The 15302-nt window shown below is 42.9% G+C and overlaps 1 protein-coding gene across 1 annotated transcript in view; it reads right to left on the bottom strand.

Annotated features, from left to right (window-relative positions):
- The window catches only part of SLC16A10 (solute carrier family 16 member 10), a 67703-nt gene extending 56497 nt beyond the window's left edge, over positions 1-11206 (bottom strand). The window contains exon 1 of the mRNA XM_086745901.1: positions 10699-11206. Within this exon, the coding sequence (XP_086602027.1) occupies positions 10699-11080 (382 nt within the window). The 5' untranslated portion in view covers positions 11081-11206. The remainder of the gene's footprint in view (positions 1-10698) is intronic.
- Positions 11207-15302: the final 4096 nt, after the last annotated feature.

The raw sequence follows: 15302 nt of genomic DNA, 5'->3' as shown, positions 1-15302 counted from the left end.
CATAGCTGCCATCAGAAGCATGACAAGTCAATTTGGAAGATAAGAGCTTATAATCAAGTAAATCTGTATGGATGCAGCATTTTCACTAGAGGTAGGCTTAACAAGACATATCTTACCTTTACAATAAGCAGATTGATTTCACCTTTGATCTCTTCTTCACTAGCCCTAACAATTGGTGGAGGCTCCTTCTTCCTTCCTCTCTATTTACCCTAGTTACAAACTCCCCTCATTTAAAATTAATTATGCAGTAACACACTTAGGGGCAAGATTACCTCAAAAACTAATTGATCACACTCCCAGGCTCTGAGTTGTAGATAAAGAGAGGGGGTAATGGCATGGGAAACCTGAGAGAAAACCAGTTAATATACAGCCTTTATCATTCTTCTATCAGAAAATTTGAAGTTAAGAGAAGGTAGAGCTTGCAAACTGATGGAGGACCCTACATTATAGAGCAGATGCACTGTCTTTGCTAGAAGTAAAGAGCAGGCAGTGAGGGTCTATAGCTTGTTAGTAAACAGGTAAGGTATATACAACATACAGTGATTGTTAGAGGGCAACCTCTCCCCCTTCTTTAGTTGAAAGGTTTATGAGCTTTTATGTTATATAGGTCATGTGTGTATAAAATTAACAACATGTTACTTATCTATTAAGCAGGATGCAGAGCAAAAGTCAAAGATGAATCTTAAGCTCCAGAATGGGAAATATTACCAGGATTGATTTTAAGTAAATTAAGATATATTTGATCAGAGCCATCATTGGTTTACAATGCAGGAATGTTGTGGCTTTGTTTACTGAGGGGGGCCCTAAGGTGGTAGCTTCTGTAGGAAACTGCTAGAAGTCGCTCCCCTTTGTTCAGTGGACTCGGCCGGGCCTAGGGCGGTCCCACTGCTGGCCAAGGCCAAGCCGATTGGTAGCAGAATGTCCCGTGATAACGCCTCTGCAATAACGTATTTAAGAAGGGGAAAATAGGAAAAAAAAAAGCGAAGAGAAGATGTGAAGAAGCTGAGTGGGGGCAGAGGCACAGAGGAGGAGGCGCAGGCCTCATGGGCCTTGCAGGCCTCACCCTCTGGCCTCTCGCCAAGCAGCCGACTGGGCCCTACTCAGCCCAGCCCGACTGCAAGAAGTGGAGAGGAAATGAGCTGGATGATGTAAAAAGATCCTAAGAGGCATCTGCTAGCCTGTTGTGAAGAACTTTTCTTGTGAGAGGAACGGCTGCAGATGCCAAGGTCAGTTCAGAAGGAGGGGGAGGAGTAATGCGGCTCCTGGCCAAGATTCCTCTGCAACTAATGGTGAAGACCATGGTGAAGCAGGTTGTCCCCCTGCAGCCCATGGAGGTCCATGAAGGAGCAGAGATCCACCTGGAGCCCGTGAAGGACCCCACATTGGGGGAGATGGAGGCCTGAAGGCGGCTGTAGCCCGTGGAGGGCCTGCTGGGGCAGCTGTTCTGGAGGGACTGCACCCCGTGGAAGAGATGACCCACGCCGGAGCAGTTTCACAAAGGACTGTGGCCCGTGGGAGGGACCCCACGCTGGAGCAGGGGAGGAATGTGAGGAGTTCTTCCCCCGACCATGAAGCAGCATAAAACAATGTGTGATGAACTGACCACAACCCCCATTCCCTCTTCCCCGTTGTGCCGCTCGGGGGCAGAGGGAAGGTAGTAGAGATAATGTTAAGCTTGGGAAGAGGGAAGGGTGGAGGGAGGTTATCTTGTTCTCTGTCTCATTATCCTGTTCTTTGTAGTAATAAATGAATAGGTTTTCCCCAAGTTGAGTCTGCTTTGCCCGTGACGGTAACTTTAAGGATTTCTCCCTGTCCTTATCTCAAACCTCAAGCAGTTTTTCTTATATTATCTCTCCCTATTGTCTTGGAGGGTGGGGGGAGTGAGAGAGAGACTGTGTAGTCTGGTCCGGATCAGGGCTGAACTACAACAAGGAAATAGTGCTAAAAACTGTGTGGACAAAAATCTAGCATTCAATATCTTAAAATAATTTTTTAAAACCCACATTATTTACTTAATTTTTGAGAAGATCCAATAAATCTGCTAATCAGCTACAGTCATACTAGCCGGAGATTTGCAAACTAATCACCTTGTCCACAGTAGAGCTCTAACCTTGTTTCTAAAGGAATGCCTTGATAAAAAACAATGAAAGCCTTTCCATTCTAAGAATACTCTTTGTAATACCAACATCTTCTGCATAGTAAACACTGAGCAGCAGTCTCTCACACTGCTTATAAACAAAAAGCAGTGAGAAATGCTAAGATCTATCACCTGCAGAAGGCAATGTAAGACTTGCAGGAAATTTGCATCTTGAGATTAAGTTTGAATCCTTTTCATTCTGATACTTAATTTGAAACCTACAGGAATGCTCGCACATTAAGAATCTACGTCCTTTTTCTTTTAAACTCCAGAACAAGCACATACGTCCAGTTGTAGGCAGTCTTAAAAGACATGATACGATTTTTCGCCTGGCTTTTAAATTTACTGTTTAGAAGCACCACGCTTACCTACCCTAATCAGAAAAATATGCACCTAGAAGACTGGTAGGTAAGATACCTCATAAAACAGGAAAGAAATCTCAGTTGCTCAGAGACAGCCATGACTGTCCCAAAGAACAAGCAGCAGAGTAGTTTGTAGGGTATCTACCTGTCCATGCCTGTATTTTCCCAATAGAATTATCTTTAATAAATACAGTTAGATTATTTACAAAATATTTTAAAGTATTTTGACCAATTGCTGAAATACATGTTCAGCTACAAAAAGCTATTAATACAGTATACAGTTGCTTTGTCAGACATTGATACAGAGACTGAACTTGTATCATATAACATACATTAATAGTCAAGTAAATGTATTATACCACCTGTACAAAAGATTAACACTGTTTGAAAAATAAATGCACTGAGCAGTGTTAACTTCAGGATTAACACTATTTCAAATTAGAAGCTTACAAAAGCATTTTGTCACATTTCATGAAAATATTCTCACATGCAAATCAGTTTTACGACTCTGAGGTAGCATGCAACATACTGTTTTATTTGTTTGATATTAGAAAAAGCAATAAAAATCCAGAATATCAGAGCTGGGTCATGGTGACTAAACTTCTGAATGCGCATAAAGACTAACATTGTCTGTATTGATTTTGCGAAGTTCTACTCCAGCCTTCCCACTAAGCTACCCAGTTCTGTCCCTGTGTCCCTACACAGACCTTCAAGGGTCAGTGATTTCACTGCATGAAACTAAATGTTCATTAAACTGCTGCACTATGAACAAAGACTTTGATATGTACAGAGATCTAAAAAGCTGTTAATGCTCCATGCTTCAATTTGTAAAAAATCAGGTTACTCCAATAGGATTAGAAAATACAGCTCGAGCTTGCACATTTTATTTAAGCTTCCAGAAAATTTCCTGTGTTGATTTAATTTTCTAGATCACTGCCTGTACCCAGTAGTGTCAGAAATTATAAATTGAGAGTTCTAATTTCTTTCAAGTTTGAAATGCAGTGTTGGGTTTTGAAGAGCCTAAGCTACGTAAATATTTCAAAGGTAGGAAATGACTTGAAGGTATGAAAGAACAAAGGGCAATTTCAAATTTGCTTTTATGTGCCAAAACCATAAAGGCTTTCTTTAAAGTACATACCTTCAGTTTTGTCACACACATGACAACTTAAACCAATGAATTCAAGGGGCCACAGGCAGTATTTTTGCAAATGAATTGAAGGTGCACCTGAAAATCATCACAAATTGTACACTCAAGATCTGAAAAAATGTTATCTAGCGACAGTACACCAACCTTCTGCAAAGGTTGTTACTCTGAACCACAACACGTACCACTGACACGTCCAAAATACGCACCATAGTTGAGGTTCTCAATTTCAGTCTCACTTGCTTTGAGGTTAACAGCATCTTTAGGTAAAGCACCATTACCATACCTTCTTTCCTCTCAAAAAAATAAGCAGCATTATATAGCAACTGATGTCATCAACCAGTTCAAACCACTCTGAAACTACTATAGCACGTGCTAAACATAGAGCAAACTGACAGTAAGTAGGCTTTCAGTCTCACCTACATAACCCATTGAGATTATTCCAATCCCAGCATGTTCAATTATAACACAGGATCAGGTTACTGTCCAAGTAAGCCCTGGCTGTGTGGCCCAAGAGCACTCAGTACTTCTGATTCTTTCGACAGGAGATACAGGCCTCCTTGGGGAAACCAAACCGGTTTCTGTTTTACACCACTGTGTGCGCCTCGTTCAGCTATTTGTTCTGTATACTGCTTAGCTGCCACCCAGACTCTAGTCTACAGCAATCTAAGCAGCTCCTTAAGAGACATGCAGATAGTACATGTCTGGATACAGAAAGTAAACAGGACAGAGTCACAACAGTCAGTCCAAGAACAACAGGGGGTTCTGGAGTACCAATATCAGAGACAGCACTGACAAAAGCCTCCAAAGGTAAGGCCCATCTCAGCATTCAGTAAGAATGTGTTCATTAAGAACACTGCTCCTGGTCATCATATAATATACTTGCAACTATCAAAGTTGTGTTTTGTTCCAAAAGAAAGAACTGTTCAGTCGTTCCAGACTGCAAAAGCAGAAAGCTTAAAGATCAGTATATTTAGAACATTCTACCATAGTGTTTCATCCTTGTTCAGAGATACAGTATTGATAAAATAGTTAGAACTAAAATATTTTTTAAATCTGTGGTATCAACATACTTTTTACAATGCATTAGAAAGATTTTTTTGGGTACTTACTCAATTCATTTTCTATTTGGAACCTTATTATTGAAGCATCTTGAAAAAATGGCTAAAACTCTGACCATGAGCCAGAAGACAATCTTTAGTGCCCCTTCTTACAAGTCATTTTCAAGAGGACAATAGTTAGAGATTAAGGAAATTAATAGCTAGCATGTTTAAAATTACTTACTATTCCTCATATATATGTATGTTCTTAAAAATGCAAAAACAAGAAAAAAGTATTCTGATGTACTTGCAACATTATATGTAAAGTACAGCTCTACTGAATAAAGCACACTGCAGAAGATAGTCAAAGAATTAACTATTTCTGCTTATTACAGCAAAAAGGCAAAAGGAAAGTTGCTTTACAGCTTGCAGTCCAAGTGCAACCCCACCACCTAAGGGAGACTGTGTTCTGTGGGTTAATAGACATGCTTCTGGTACAGCAAGAAGCTGGGCTCAACATCCCAGTAATCCCTTCCTGTGTGTGGGAACTAACACTGATGATTTTTAAATTGGTCCCATCCTTGCTAAAGGGATGTGACTCTATCTTAGCTATTAGAACAAGTCATTCCTAGCCAGTTCCCATGAAAATTAATGGCAAGATAGAAAACAGAGCTGCTATTATTGTAATAAATTAGATTTCTGGAAGTAAAACAGATAACGTAAGATCACAAGGGAATGTTTTCTCATAGAATTATCCTTTCTGTACATATTTACTGAAGGTTAAACTGCAGTAGTCTAAGGCTGCATTAACTGTGTGTTCACAAAAGAAAAGGTTAAAAAAATGTGGAAGATACAAGAGTACAAAAATACAACTGCATCTGAATAAAATGAATTGTTACTTTTAGATCAGGTTAGTTTTCAGCCAATCCATTCCTGTTGCTGGTTCCCTGCACTGGTTTCAAAGGCCACACAAACATGGGAAGGAAGACAGACTATTGCAGCACTGATACCCATCAGTCCAAGTTTTTGTGGAACTACATCCTTCATTGCAATGTAATCCTTATTGACTTAACTGCTACACGGTAGCGTGGTTTCTTGTACCTCACACATATTACAGTTGTGTGCTCTAGTAACTTCTATGTTCCAAATTAGCTGTATCTCTTCTTAAAAAGAGAGAGAAAAAGTAGTCAACTGCTCTCTCATGAGCCATGTGACATAGTTCCAGCTTGCCAAGCTTCCCAATTTCCCAGAAACCACATCCCATAGAATTAGAGATCAAAGTGTGGTTCTGAAGGACAGCTAGAGAACAAGGTCTTGAATGATAACAAAACTGCTGATAGTATTTTTATCTCTGAAGCAAAGCTCAGGAAGATAGCAAAAGACTCCAGAAAAGAATAAAGGAAAAACATCTCAACTTCTAAATCTGTTAAATTGAAAAGCCAGTCTTGCTCAGCAAAATTAAGTTATTGTATATGGTAGTGGTACATTTGTTCTCACTCAAAGATCTCTGTAGTCACCCAACATCATTCTTGCAGTATCTGAGTTATGGCCTGCGTACCATAGCAAAGTCAGAATTCTCCCCCCTGCCCTATCGGACACGCAGCAATCCAGCTCCAGGAGCCCCAGTGGTGCTGATGGTGTTAAGCCAGCTCAATGAACCACCAATCATTCCGAAATCCAGATACATCACCAAAGGCTGCACCTTAAAGTCAAACCAAGACAGATACGCACAAACACACAGATAACCAGTTCAGGTTATCACTGTCTTCTGATAACACTTGCTAACACAAAACAAAGATGAGGATGCAGAACGCTAGTAACAGTATATACTCACTGTGCTAGGCTCTTTGTACAATCGAAGATGAACAAACATACAGAGAATACTTTTGTATTGTTACAAAATCAGCATTATAAATCATAGAGGAGTAATTTAACTAGTAGAACTACTGCTTTTATCTACCCTTTTTTTTTTAATAAAACCCAGAATTTTTCTCTTTTGCCACCAGTATCTCAGTATTTATTTGCCTTCTGAAAACAGGTATGTGTACATACACACACAAACCCGTATAGTATCTATCAAGAGAGCACAACACAGGACTAGATGGGGCTCACACACCAGATGTCTCTCACAGAGATAACACAGGGGCTGTCAGTGCTCCACATCCCTCTGTGCCAATGCCAACGGGGAGAGGAAACAAAAGCTCTTCCTGCCAGAATCTGGACTGGCCCCAGGGCCCGATCCTTTCCTTTCAAGGACGATCAGACTACAGTTGTGTTTGAACACTGGAGGCCTACTAGATCTGCCCTATTTTGAAGGAGTAAGAGCCTCCCATATCTGATCACCGTCGGTTTTTTTCCACCCAACTTGCTCCTCAAACACAATGAACTATAAACAATGTATAGATTCATTCCCTGAGACCTCAGGCACATCTTGCAAGATGTTTTATACTTATACTTACTTTGGGGGCTCTTCTTCTTCTGTAGTTGCGTATTAATTAGCTTTTGTACAAAAAAAATGGCTACACAAGGAAACAATGGAAATGTTTATATAGTACAATATATCAGCAAAGAAATGAGCTTTTTACTAATATGAATAACGAAATATTGTATACTACTTATGTTCAAAATTTTTCGTGGAAAATACTAATTATACTTAGATACACCTTGAAGAAATTTGTGAACCCTCTATGAGCCTCAGCACAAGTTCTTCCATTAACGCTCCTAAATCTTGCAACAATGTTGATTATAGTTACTCATCTTACTTATCCAGTGCTGATGCTGCATTCTGGAGACAGCCTTCCCTGTACTTTTGGTTCCTTCTACTCCTTATCTGCAAGGCAGAGTCACTTCTTGACTACATTCTGCCTCCTCCCATTTTCTCTTACATACTGATAAATATCCATCCATCTACTAAAAATAACAAAAACAGGACATACTGATTACTTAATACCTTTTCATTTTGCCTTACATAGAGATAGGCATCCATCCATTTATTAAGAGATAACAAAAGTAGCACGTACTATAGTCTACTTAATTTTTTTTTTTTTTTAATCTTCCTTTGAGGAAAACATCAGGCAAGAAACAACTACTGGCTAGTCCCAAAAAAGCAGGCACAGAAAAACCTCTAGCAACACATATGCTTTTGGCAAAAGCTAAGTAATCTTGTAGTTAAACAAAGTTGAATTCTGTGGTAGTCCGGATCAACTGCCAGATTCCAGATGCCTAGGGTCCCAGGAGAGATTAACTAGAATATTCATACCTCTCAAAAATCAGTGTTTCAGATTGAAAATAAGCATTTTTTTCAGAAGGATTAGAATATTAGACTTGGTATTCTAAAGAAAAAAAAAAAAAAAAAAACAACACCACTTTCATTACAAATCCCAGTTTTCAAAATTCATTAAATTTGACTCCTAAGATCAGTTTCCACTGCCAGTTTTGAGTCACAATCAGTCCAAATACAAGAGACTAACTAGATTAAGTATTATAATCAATACCATGGGAATGATCAGGCTAGAGTCTTCTCTAACACTAAAATTCTACTGACTTTATCCCATTAATCATCCTTTCTCTTTCTACAGCACGCCAGCTAACGCATCAGTGTTCAGTAAGAGATACACTAAGTGCAATTTGCCATTTTTGATCATAGCTCCCTTTTATGGTACACTAAATGTTGTATCAGAATTTGTTTAGTTCAGTTGACTCCTGGTCCTATCTACAAGGAGACAAAAAATAGCAGACAAAGTTTCTAGGCAACAAAGTTCAACATTAAGGAACAAAACGTCCTGTTTGACAGCTGCTGCTTAGCTCTTAGAGTACCCAGACTCATTAGGATACTTTCAGGTATTAAAAGGAGGGACACCTTTTTATCTGTTGTTCTGCTATTTACAGGAGGCACTTTTGTATTTGCAGTCCTCCTCCTTCACACACACACAAGTCATCTAGGCAAGGCAGCTACCTCATGCTATTTCCCCCTTAAACCCATTTGGATTTTAAAAAAGCAAAATTAGTGTCTTCTGCATTACTCAAACCAGAGAACATCCGATAGAGCAAAACAAAATGCAGCTGTAGTTTCTTTAAATAAATAAGTGATGCAGGAGGTGGTGGCTGCATCCAGGACTCTGAACTCTTCCTGCTCTAAGCAGGATGCAAAACAACCAGGCTACAAAGACACATTCCTTTTTTTTCTAGTTGTAGTTTTTTCTGCAGTTGGGCAAATTAAAAAAAAAAAAAAAAAAAAAAAAAAAGCCGTGGGTGGAGCATACCCATAATCTCACCTCACTTAAACACCAGTGGTACAATTACTCTTCTGGAAGACAAGAGATAATTTCAGTCTTGCTCTTGTGGATTATTTTGACTGCTGCACTGTTAGCTGAAAGCCACCTTTTTTAAAGTACAAGAAGACTATTTTGAAAGATCCTTACTAGAGAACCAGATCCTCAGAAAAAGCAATTACACCTCTCTACCACGAACAGACAGCACATCAAGCACCTATGTGTTTCTGCGTTTCTGACTGACCAGAGGCTCCCAGCTCGGTACGCAAGTGCTCACAGCACCTCCTCTGAACAACCTCATTCTTCTCATGTACAGGCTAAGGAGCCTAGGCACCTACTTCTGGAAGTGTGTTTCCCTTCTGTGAAGCAGGCACTGCCACACCTAATGTGCAGACATACACAGCTCTCCAAGTTTCTAGCTCAAGAACACTGAGCAGCACATACCTTACACATTACCGCAAATAGCTCAAACGCTGGAGAGCACATCGGTGCTTACCACCACAGCTTTCTTACTCGCTTCAGTCTAAATATTTGCCTTAGTTTCCTACTTCAGATGTAAATACTGTTATTAGACCAGGGGAGGAAAATTAGGTTCTCCGTTTCATACATCTCAACTTTAGGCCCATTTATCCTGATATTAAGGAAGACATAATTTTCAAAACTCTTTTAAAGATCTGTAACACCATGCTGTGCTGAGAAAGTTTCTTAGAAGGATTAGACTGCTGCAGAGCTAAGCAGCTGGAACACTTTTTTTAGTAAGAAACAAAAACATAAAAGACAATGTTTGTTCTTTTAATATTTCATTTTAATATTTTAATATGTAAGCTACCTTTTAAATAAGCCAAACTCATTAGCCACTATCATAAACTATTATAATTATTAATTCGTTATTATTGTAAAAACCAAAAAACTGTATATTCTCAAATCTACAAAGTCAAAGCACAAGACACTTTTCAAAGAAAGCTTACATAAAAAAAATATAGTATGTGCTCATCTTTGAATTAATTGATACTTATGCGTCTAGAATGATTTAGATTAGTAACGGCAGAGTGGACATTTGATCACGATAGCACTGTTATGTCTTCAGAGTTTAGTAAACATCGTTACCTTTACCGGGTGAGTTTGGGGATATTGGTTACAGCAGGAAAGCTGCACATCGAAACGCCGGTTTTGTCAACTGTAAAGCCCGTTATTGACATTTTAAGTGCCACTATAACCCGCTGTTAATTAATCGTGGATACTTATCATCGGGCTAATGGGGGCGGGAGGGAATAAAACTTTCTGGGACCCAGAGCATGCATTTTTTCCCCATCGTGCACGATGACAGATACCGAAAAACACCGCCGTGGAAGGAGTCAAAGCACACCTGCTTCTCTCCCTTGCAGCTTCCCCCCTCCACGTCCCAGCAGCTGGCGGCCCCAAGCTCTGCCTCCGGGGCACGGCTGTGAGCGCAAACCCTCGCAGGGGAAGAGAGAGGAGCTTCTCTTCGCCTCGATGAAGCCGCGGCTTCCGAGTCCCTCAGCCCAGCCCCACGTGTCTCCCGCCGGCCCCGAAGGGGTCTCGCTGCCCGAGGACAGAGAGGCGGGACCGGCCACGCCGCGGGCCGGCCCCGAGAGCCACGCGGGGCACGGACACCGACACCCGGAGCGGCTGCACCGCTGGCAGCGAGAGCCAGCGGGCGGGGAAGGCCCGAGGCGGAAAGGGCCGGCAGCCACCCCGACCCCGTTCCCTCGCCGCCCCTCACCTGTTTTGAACGCCAGCTGCTTGTCCTCGCCGCCGCCGAAGAGCTGGAGCATGGAGACGAAGAGGACGCCGCACGAGTTCTGGATGCCGAAGACGGCGCCGTTGCACCACATGGCGGCCAGCATCACCACCCAGCCCCAGCCGCCCTCGGGGGGCTCCGGTCCCGCGCTCCCGGGGGCCTCCACCGCCGCTCCCGGCTGGGCCCCGCTCTCGCCGCCCGCCGAGGCCGGGCTGCCATTCCCCGGGCACTGCTCGCCGCCGTTCTCCCGCCGCGGCTCCGGCTCCACCACCACTGCCGGCGGCGGCGGCGGGCCGGGCAGGGGGAGCGCGGCCGCGGTGTCCCCCGCGCCCTGCGGCGCCAGCTGCTCGCTCACCGGCGCCATCCTCAGCCGCGCCGCTCCCGCCTTGCTCCTCGCGACCTCAGCCCCTCGCCGCGGGAGCTGCGGGCATCCTGCGGCGCCCTGTCTGTCTGTCTGTCTGTCCGTCTGTCTGTCCGTCCGTCCGTCCGTGTGCGCGCGCGCCCGAGGCCGCCCCGCCGCTCGCGCCCCTCTGCCCTACACACAAGCGCAGGCAGGCAGGCGCGCGCGCGCGCCTCGCCCCCTCCTCTTCCCGCCGCGCCGCGCGCCGAAGGGGCGACCCGCTGCCGCCGCTTTATTTTAAAAAGGCGGGGGGGGGGTCCCGTGGGGGCGTCAACGGCACGAGGGCTTTGCCCCGCGCAGATTGGCTGAGGGAAGGGAGGCGGAGGGGGGCAAAGCCACGCTCCTCTCTCCGCTCCCCCCCCCCCCCCCGCCCTTACTCCAGCAGAGGGGGCGGGGGAAGGCCGCGGCGCGGCGTGGCGGCGGCGACAAGAGCTCGTGCCGCCGGGCGGAGAGGGGGGTGGATGTCAACAGTTAACGGCCGCCGCTCGCGCTGGCCGGGAGGAGGGCGCCTCAGGTCTCCCCGCACAGATACCGCACGCCGCCCGCGCCAGCCTCGGCGGGGAGAGACGGCGGTAAACAAGCCCCCGGCCCCGCTCCCGGGCCGAGTTAGTTCCCCGTGAGGCCGGGCGGTTACCCCCAGCCCTGTTCTGCTGCGGCCACCCTGCCTGGGCAGCCGTGAACTGAGGGGAAAGTCTGAAACTTCCCTCCCGGGCGGTTTGCTCACAACAACCACCCCAGAACGCTGAGTGACAGCCGTTGCCCTCCCTTCACCGCCGTTGCTCGCCGCTGGCTGGCCCCCGGGGCGCTCCCTGTCGCCCACCTTCACTCTCGAGGGGAGGCCCTGGGCTCTGGGCTGCCAGACCCGGCACGGAGGGGGCCTGCTGCAGGGCCCCCTGGGCATCCGCCGTCCTCAGGGAGCTGCTCTCCGGGACAGCTTGTGCCCTGGCCACCCCTTGCATTTTGCAAGTGAAACTGCTGCCCGCCGGTTGTCATTTTTTGTTTGTTTTTTTTTTTTTTTCCCCCACAAAGGAAGATAAAATACTGCACTTGCACAACTCATTAAGTGTTTCTCGCTTGCACAGAGGCGTCAACTCTTGACCTTTCCTCCCCACAGCCAGCAAAGTGAGAGGATAGGGAAAGCTGAGGTCATGAGGGTTAAGTGACAAGATTTTCAACCGGTGATCCTGCTTCCAAACTCTCAACCACACATCTCTTTATCTGTTTGGCAGATAAAGAGTTGTCTTACACTTTAAGCAGTTTGGGTCTGATGACGAAGAGGAGCTTCTTGAAAGAAAGTCAGCAGATTAAACCTGGATACATCATATGGAGGGCTCAAAGCAACCTCTTGCGTTCGTACGCCATCTCCATTTCTTCCTGGGCTGCTACTGTTATATCTGTTGTGCCATCGAACTCCAGTGCTGGCCTGTTAAACCCTCTTCCTCCTTTTTTGACCCTGAATCATCTTCTCTGGCCCACTTACCAGTGGCCACACCAGGAAACAAAACTTAGTCCAAAATAAAGCACAGATTCCTAAGACCATGCCTTCTTCAGCACAAATTACTCAGTCACTGTCCACATGAAAAGTAGTAGCTAAAGAAACAAAACCATACCGTGTTGTAACAAAGGCCTGTGTAATAATGCACACTGAATGGGTGTCAGCTTTAAGAATGCCTGGCTTTTAAAATTAATTGACCTTTGGGTTTTTAATTTTGCATGTTTAGTGCCCTCAAATTTTTTTAAATAAGTTATTTAAAAAAAATGTTTACTAATACATTTATGATAATAACAAAGTGCATTTTATAGATGCGCTAATCTTGCTGCATGCTCCCTTTGTCTTGTTAACCACGCCTGTCTAAGTTAAACATAAAAACATTACACATACACATACATCAGCAGTAGAACAGGGAAAAAAAATAAAAGCCCATAACAAAACACAGTATAGTTGCATGAAATACGTAATAATTGTCAAAGCAATGAGAGAACTTTTGGCTGACCACTGAAAAACACATCTGTTTCCCCCAAGGAACAAGTTTTAATGCTTATGAAAAACCCCAAGCCTATCATAAGCTTAAATATGCTCAGAATAGTTCATAAGTGCGAAAGTTAACGCTTCACATTCTCCAGCAAGCCTTTGTCCAGGGGCTGTTCTCCAAATCTATTGAGCATTCTTGCAATAAATCAAGCTTCGCACACCACAATATAACAGCTTTGAACAATCATGACAGAGCGAGCCTTTTTTGGAACCAGATTCAATCTTCCTTATGTTTGCCAGCAATGATTAACTTAATTAAACTTTTGGTTGCATAGGAATAAACCAGGGCAAAATCCAAGACTGGACCTTAATGTGACTGCTCAGTAGGGGCCTAGTCCTGCAAACGCTTAGATATGCTCCTAACTTTTAGTTAGACTCCTCGGACTACTTCAACTACCTTCCCGCATGAGGGGCTGTGAACTGTATGATAGATAGTCAAGTCAGCTTGAGGGAAGAACCGTGTATTTTTTCTGTTTTGGACAGCATTCTGTTAAGCACAAGACTAATTCCTTCTCCGCATGTTTTTTCATATAATATTTATGTACTGCAGTTTCATTTCCATATTTCCCATAAACACTGTAATAACTCCCTCTCCTTTCCAAGATAAAGGATTTATTAAAAAAAAAAAATTGTTAACGTATTGTGTTCATCCTCTACTTCTGGACATTTTTTAAAATAGATTCTTTTTTCAGTTGTTAAGTGTTTCTTTTCCCCTGATTAGTTTGAAATAAATATTTTACCTTTCTCCTCACATTGTTCTGAGTCACAAAACCTGATTCTCCAGCACATAAAACTTTTATAAATTTTTATAAATTTGATGGCCCTAAGTATTCTGTGTGTTCCTTCAGTATTCCGTAACTTATTGTCCTATTTCTATTTATCTAAATTAAAAAAAAAAAGAAGTTTATATTATAAAAAAAAAACTAGGACACTTAGGGTCTTCCTTTACAGGCTCTTTCTAGAAGCCTTAAGTAGACATTGAGGGAAACTTTGTATCTCTTTGCTGTTTGGTACACTCTGCTCCTGTCAAGAACTAAGTCTCTTCCCTTTCAAGAGAGGTCTCTTGAGATCCCAGCTATTTCCCTAATAGTTCTCAAGAACAAGAACAACAAAGGCTCACTCTTCGTAGTCAGGCAATTTTCAATCTCCACCTTCCATAGAAAATGTACTTTGCGAACAGAATACGGGCAGCTTTGACTTCAGTTTGATTTTTAAAGTTTTTGTAACTCCAATAATTCACAATAAAAGCATTGGCATTTGAAGTTTTGCTGTCAAAGAATTAAAAAAAAAAAAAGACTATTTGAAATTTAAAAAAAATGCAAACTCTGGAAAGATATGTAAATTGAAAGCCATCCTTGTTGCTCTGTTATTTGAGCCCTGCAAGATCACAAGAAAAAACAGTTTAAAAAGAAGGAGAAAAAGAAGGAGGATGGACATGAGAGAATTGTCTCAAAAATAGTGAAAATAACGAGATTATAGACTTGTATACAGGCAGCTGTATTTGTTTCAGCTAAACTGTTGTTAGGAGCAAGGGAAAAAAATCATAAAACCAACATCAAAACAGAGAGGAAAGTGAAAAAAATAAGCTGAGGAATGTGGTGTGAGAAACACCTTGATTTTGTTTAATATTTGTTCCTGTTGATAGTAATTTGCTTATTTTACATGTTTTATTAGTACTCTACAGCTGATAAAACAAAGGAATAGCAATTGTGCATGCTAAAGACGTAATGCTCGTGACAGACATCTGCTATGGTGGTACTTGGGTTATGCCTACTTCAGGATTAATACCTAAAATGCCAGTGCCAAAGGAGGAATTTGCCCTGCCATTTGCGAGTTCTCAAAAGCCACAGGCCAGGAAATGGCGTTTTCTGCAACCGTAGCTGAAATTCTAGCCAGCTGCCTATTAAACATTCAGTCGCTTTCTCACAAGGTGTTGAAAATAGATCAATACCTCCAGAGCTCTCACATGCACCATTTTCTCTGACCATAAGGAACGTTTTGATTGCCAACTACTTAAAAAAAAAAAAAAAAAATTACCTCTATAGTTAAAGTGTGCTGTTAGTGGCATACCAAGACAGCTTTTTCCATAAATCGTTTTATTTATAGAACATTTCAAAATGATGTAGTGGTCTGCAAAGGTAAAGTGGACAGGAT

This window comes from Chlamydotis macqueenii, chromosome 3 (genome assembly GCF_036417535.1).
Source record: "Chlamydotis macqueenii isolate bChlMac1 chromosome 3, bChlMac1.mat, whole genome shotgun sequence".
NCBI classification, from domain to species: Eukaryota; Metazoa; Chordata; class Aves; order Otidiformes; family Otididae; genus Chlamydotis; species Chlamydotis macqueenii.
Note: the sequence above shows the minus strand (reverse complement) of the source record. Positions and strands in the feature narration are given on the sequence as shown.